The sequence below is a fragment of the Pan troglodytes genome, chromosome 12 (genome assembly GCF_028858775.2).
Source record: "Pan troglodytes isolate AG18354 chromosome 12, NHGRI_mPanTro3-v2.0_pri, whole genome shotgun sequence".
Lineage (NCBI taxonomy): Eukaryota > Metazoa > Chordata > Mammalia > Primates > Hominidae > Pan > Pan troglodytes.
The window spans coordinates 27,452,043-27,458,593 of NC_072410.2; the positions used below are offsets into that span (position 1 = coordinate 27,452,043).

The 6,551-nt window shown below is 39.0% G+C and overlaps 1 protein-coding gene across 1 annotated transcript; it reads right to left on the reverse strand.

The window, feature by feature from the left end:
- Positions 1 to 772: 772 nt before the first annotated feature.
- On the reverse strand, positions 773 to 2,203 carry LOC107966384 (putative upstream-binding factor 1-like protein 6). Its single transcript, XM_016948935.4, has one exon. It carries the CDS (start codon positions 2,075 to 2,077, stop codon positions 887 to 889), a length of 1,191 nt encoding a protein of 396 aa, XP_016804424.3. The 5' UTR covers positions 2,078 to 2,203; the 3' UTR covers positions 773 to 886.
- Positions 2,204 to 6,551: the final 4,348 nt, after the last annotated feature.

Sequence of the window (6,551 nt, forward strand, 5' to 3'; positions counted from 1 at the left end):
ATCAGCAGAAAATATTTGGAGCTTCAAGAATAAATGCAGATGGCACTTAGAGATGCTGTACCCAATGTCATAAGGGATTCTGTGGAGGAGCTCATTCCAATGAAATAGGTAAGTTTTTATTTTGTATTTTCATTTTTTTGGAAATGAGAAAGAAAAGTCTCAATGAAAGCTAAGAGTCAGACATATATACGTAAATATTGCTGCCTACTCCCAGGCATGCGAGTGACCAACTCCCTACTTCAGGGAGTGGAGGAGCGAGATATCAAGAGTACAACAATTTTCTTAAGACACCTACCCCACCTTTCATCAAATATCCCCAAGCCTAGACTAAGTGCAGGGGTCCTGAAAAACATTTCCACAGGGAAGGTCGGGGTCCCAGGCTCATGGGTGTCTTCTCACTGCCTTTAGCAGAACAAAAATGAGTAAAGCAAAGCTTCTTGCTTCAGAAATATTCAGTCTAATACAGTGTGTACCCTACACCTAATCATCGCTTCATTCCAGAAGCTTTAATTGCACAAAATTCACTGGGAAAGGCATGATATTTGTCTGTTTTTTAAGGATAAGGTTGGTATTGGCTCAAACTTATATTTATTCTCCGCAAAGAGTCCCTCCCAGGTTTGTAATCCTGATGTAAGAGGGTGCTGCACCAAGTCGCTTCTTTCCAACCTGTCCTACTTTGTGTAGAGGAGGAGAGCGGGGAAGGAAGAAAAGAGAAAAAAAGCGCAAAGAAGTAAAAAGAGGCAGAAGGAGAGTCCCTTTTCCTTGACACGGATGGCATGAATGGGCTTTTGCGGAGAAACTCTGCCTGACCCTGGAGTCTGAGTCAGGCAGAGTCTGAGTCAGGTGGAGTCCCAGTTAGAAGTCCTCTGAGGAAGCTGCACTAGAGTCACTGCCCTGAGACATCAACTTCCATGTCTTCCCCACCGCTGCAGTCTAAAGAGTTACTGCTTTCTTCCTCGTCGCCATCTTTCTTCCTGTTCTCTTCTGGTTCCATGGAGACATGACAGTTTACCCAAATAGTCTGTGATGCCTCTGTTCCTGCAGCCTGGAGCCCCTGCCCCTCCCCAAACCCTTCTTGCAGACCCTTTGCTGATGAGGACTGCGGATCTGTTTGTCTCAAGCTGGGGGCCGGGCCTCCCATCATCGCCATATTCTTACCCTTAGCATAGGTCGATTCTTTGTATGCAGCATAATCTTCAGGTGACAAAGTCTTGAGCCAGAGATCCAATTCCACTTTGTATTCCTTCTGCAGCAACTCAGCCTGGCTCTTGTAATGATCCTTCTGGCTCTGCGGGATGCGCTGCCAGCGTCTGCCAATCTCTACCATGCGCTCCCTCAGGGACAAATGTTGCAGCTCCTTACTTGACCAGGAATCTTGGTGAAACTTGTGGTATCCATTCATGGGGGGTTTCTGAGGCTCTCCATGAAATTTTACCTTCTTGAAAAATTGATCCGTTTTTGGAAGAGACGTCACTTCTTCAATATTTTTCTGAACTTTCTTTTGCACTTTGGTTTGAATCCTCTTGGAGATATCAGATTTCTTGCCCTTCTGGTCTAAATCAGGGTGCTCTTCCCTGAATCGAACAAGTTTTTCCTCAAATTCTTGCTTTTCCTTCTGGAAATCCTGAATATATTTCTGTTTCATCTGCTCTGGGAGCTCCTTGTATTTCTTTGACAGGATTTTGGTCAGTTCCTGGCTTCTCATCCCAGGGTACATTTGGGAGTACTGGGGCCAATTCTCCTTGAAGAAGCGGATATAAGCAGTAAGGGGCCTCTTTGGAAAGTCTGGATGGTTCCTGCCTTTTTGGCTTTTGTTTGTATTTTTAACACATTTCTTAGCTTCCAGGACTAATTTTTTCAAAGTGCTGAATTTTCTCAAGCTGCAAGAAATCTCTAACCATTTGAGTCTGCACATTTCACCAGAAAAGTTTTTAAAAGCTACTTTTCCCCAGTCCATGTGTGACTGAGTTGAGCTGAACGTGCCGTTGTCATCAGATGGGAGATTATTCTCCATGCATTCCAGTAACCTCAAGATGTCTGCGTTGGACCAATGGCCTTGGCTTCTAGGCAAAGCCATTTTGATGTCTTTGGCTTACTTATAAGATCCCGGTTATGCAGACACCAGAGTAAGAACACAGAGTTCCTTACTTTTAAGAGTCAGTGGATGATTTCTTTCTGGAAGTCCTGCAGTATGTATGATTCTGTATTTCTGAGGAGAAAGAAAGGAAAGTTACTCTGCTTCATTGGGATTAATGAAAAAAAATACACCCTATTTGCCATATATCCCTTGTATAATTAATTTACTCTTAAGGATATAAATAAAATATAGCCCATTTCTGAATGAAAATCCATATTTGCCTTTCATATGCTACATGCGCAATATTCAATACCTCTGCACCCCACCCCAGCCGTCTTTCTGCCAGATCTCGCATGAACCGATCTTAAATTGAGTTGCATAAGGCAAACACCAGACCACTCATCACTTAAGAAGCTTAACAGAACAGAAATGCCCTGAAGACAGAGTCAAGAGTTAAAGTGGAAGGAGAAATGCCTAAACGGGAAAGACTGTTCATTCTACAGTGCCCTGAGTATCGCCATTTTCTAAGCACAGCCCAAATAGCCATAGCTAAAGGTGCAGATGAGAAGTTAAAGATGCAACAGGACAAGCCCAAGAGCTCCTCCAGACATGCATCCAACTGTTACCTTTTTATGAGGGAATGTGAACCTGTGGTAAAAGACTGAATTAAAGATTCTCCAGGACCCATGCATGGGAATGAATGCTTTCTAGCGAACCATACCGCTTCTCCTTTTAAATATCAAGTATTTAATGACAATTATAAAACATTTCAATTTTATTTGGTTAACTGTTCGTCATCTTTAAGCCTCAGTGAAAGTTTGGCTTCCTCCGGAAAGTGCCTCCAAAATACCTGGCATTTTCCATTATAGAACTTGAAAACATGGCAGATCCGATAACTACTGCTTATTTTATTTATTTATTTATTTTTACCAATTTTGTTTTGCCTAAAGTAATTCCTCTGGGACATGATTTCCCAACTAATTCTCCAAATTCTCATAACTCTTTCACTAGTCTTTTTAGGATAATCTTCTATTCTAAGACAAAGCCTAACTTCAGTAAAATTGTGTACAAATACATACAACATTAAATTAAACCAGATCTTAAATAGAGGGTGCATAAGGAGTGTAACATGGGGCCTTCAGGGGAAAATATGCATTAGAAGGGAAAGAGAACAGAGTTAAGATGCCAGTGGAGGTTGAAATTCTGAGAATGAGTTTCAGAATATGTGAGAATATTTTTGAGAACTATTTTTAATTCTCAGTAGAGTATAGAAGGATGTAGCCTTTGAATGACATTAAAAATTCACTAGAAGTATGAAGAATGTTATAATATCACATGCCTCAAAACACAAATTCCTTAATACAGAGATTAAAATGTTTTAAAATACTGGATAATAATTCAAGTCCATATTTGAGGTAGAAGATAAAGAATAGCCATATATCAAATTTATTATGTGAAAAAGACTTTTGGAAAATTGTTCATAATAAATGAAAATATAAATAAAAAATTAAAATTTATGAAAAAGCATTAAAATAAACTGTGAAAAACTTAGAAGAGGGTAAACTTGAGTTATTGAATTTTTAACCTCAAAAATCTGAAAAAAGTCAGTTCATTAGTGTCCTAAAAAACTAAAAATAAACGTAATAATATAACAGGAGAGTAATAAAGAAAAAAGTAACATTCACAAAGGAAAATAAAAAAATTAAAAAATATTTGATTTCATACTTTGTGTTTAAGATCAAAACATACTCTGAAATGGTTCAGGGATAAAAAGATGTCAAACTTCCAAATATATTGTAAGTGATGATTATAAAAAATAAATACATAAATAAATATAAGATGTATTCTAACTCAGAAAAAGGGGAAGTCACATAGACTTGATGTTAGAAAAGAGATGTGGAATACTCAGAATCTGAATTTAGGAAAAGAGGTACTGTCTTCCCAATTGTAAATGTTAGGATGATGCGTATAAAGCAGTGAAAATAAAAATACAGTTGTGTTTTTGTTGTTCTGTGGCTCTTTTATGAGCCAGACATTTTTTCAAATTGCCAGTTAAAGAGTGTGGCCCCCCAAAATATGTGTCTAAGTCCTAACCCCTGAAACCTGTGAATATGACCTTTTGAAAATAGGATCTTTGCAGATGTAATTACCTTGGTAATCTCCTAATGAGATTAGTCTGGGTTTAGGGTGGGACCTAAGTCCAGTGACTCATATCATTATAGAAGAAATCAAAGGAAGATCTGAGACACATCGACAGCCATGTGGAGACAGAGGCAGAGACAGAGCTCACTGGAGCTAGGCTGCCACAAGCCAATGAAAGCTAAATGTTCCCATCAGCCACCAGAAACCAGCAGACAGGGAGGGGCTGGATTTCTACTCAGAATCCCCAATGGGAACCAACTCTGTCAACGTGTTGATTTTAAATTTTAGGTTTTCAGTATGTGAGACAGCAAATTATTGTTTCATCTGTGATAGTTTATTACAGCAGCCCCAGCAAACTAATACACAAATGTTTTACACTTATTATTAATTTCTTATTTTTCTCCTTGAATTTCTATGAGGTCATTTTATGCTTGCTGTTCTATTACTTCCATGATGAAACTGCGACCAGGTGTGGAGGCTCATGCCTGTAATCCCAGCACTTTAGGAGCCTAAGATGGGAGGATCATTTGAACTCAGGAGTTCAAGATAAGCCTGGGCAACAAGTGAGAAACCACTGTCTCTTAAAAAAAGAAAGAAAGAAGCTGGGAAAAACTAAGAATTTCTACAGGGCCAGGCACGGTGGCTCACGCCTGTAATTTCAACACTTTGGGAGGCTGAAGCGGGAAGATTGCTTGAGCTCAGGAGTTTGAGACCAGCCTGGGCAATATAGAGAGACCCTATCTCTAGAAAAACAAAAATTTAGCCAGACCCACACTTGTAGTGCCTGTAGTCCCAGCCACTCTGGAGGCTGAGGTGAGAGGATGGCTTGGGCACAGGAGGGCAAGACTTCAGTGAGCCTTGATTGTATCAGTGCACTTCAGACTAGGCAACAGAGTGAGAACCTGTCTCAAAAAAATTAACCTTGTCAACTGTATGTGATTGCCCCCTTTTCTGTGTTAGAATACATCTTTTATTTGTTTACTTTTTATTTTTTATCATCATCACTTGTAAAATACTTAGAAGTTTAAGACATCCTTTTATCCTTGAACCATTTGAGGGTAAGTTTTGATCTTAAACATAATGTATGGACTCCTGTGACTTTGTGAAGCTGTATGAATTCTTAATTTTTAATTTTTATCGATTTTTTTAATTTTTGTGACATAAAAAGTAAAAAATAAAAATAATAAATAAAAATGTATAACCTTCACAAAGTCACGTTTTCTATTTTATAGAGTAAAAATATCAAAAAATAACAAGAGGCTTTGAAAAGAACATTCAAACAACAAAATAGATTTTGTAAATTAAAAATACCATTACATAAATAAAAACTTCAGTGGAATATCAGGAAAATAAAAAAGTGCCTTTGAGCATTTTGGAAACTTTGCAGACAACCAAGGCTGCATGAAACCTGAAGTTACAGACAACACAGAACTTTTCATATTCTACAATAAATGTTTCCAGTGAAATTCTAGATGTCATGCTATAGATAAAACTGTAAAATATCCAGGACTTTCCGTCCAGAAGTTCACAATTTTTATACACAAAGAAAAAAAATTAAAGGAAATACTCACCTGAGTATTCTATAACTGGTCTGAACAGTGCTTGCAGGAAAATTCATGCATTTGGCTCAGAAGTTGGGTGTCCTCTGGGCTTTCTGGATAGCAGATGTTATTCTCTGAGATTTCCACAGTCTAGCAAATTCCAAATGCCTCTATAAATAATAAGCCTTGCTTTTTGGAGGCCAATGTATTATAGGATCCTTAAAGCCCCTCCCTTATTAGGTTTCTGCAGTACAGAGGACCAATGAAAGGATTTACCCTTCCACCATTGTTTACATCAACTCAATTTCTAATCTCTGTAAATAGCCCTCTACAAACACCCTCTAGTTGTGGTTAGTGCTGGTTTATCTTGTCATTTATTTATTTATTTATTTATTTTGAGAGGGAGTCACCCTCTGTCATCCAGGCTGGAGTGCAATGGCATGATCTCGGCTCACCGCAACCTCTGCCTCCCAGGTTCAAGGGATTCTCCTGTCTCAGCCTCCCGAGTTGTTCAGATTACAGGCATGTGCCACCAGGCCCGGCTGATTTTGTAGTTTTAGTAGAGACACGGTTTCACCATGTTGGCCAGGCTGGTCTCGGACTCCTGACCTCTGGTGATCCGCCCGCCTTGGCCTCCCAAAGTGCTGGAATCACAGGTGTGAGCCACCATGCCTGGCTTTTGTCATTGATTATTAAACAACACCCACGTGGCAAATTCATGTTTGATTTTCTGGGGCCCCAAGTCTATTTTCATTTCTGCTCCCACATCTGATAGTATTTTTATATGATAT

What these genes read in the sequence shown, in the direction of transcription:
- LOC107966384 (XM_016948935.4), bottom strand. Translation starts at nt 2,077, where the DNA reads ATGGCTTTGCCTAGAAGCCAAGGCCATTGGTCCAACGCAGACATCTTG.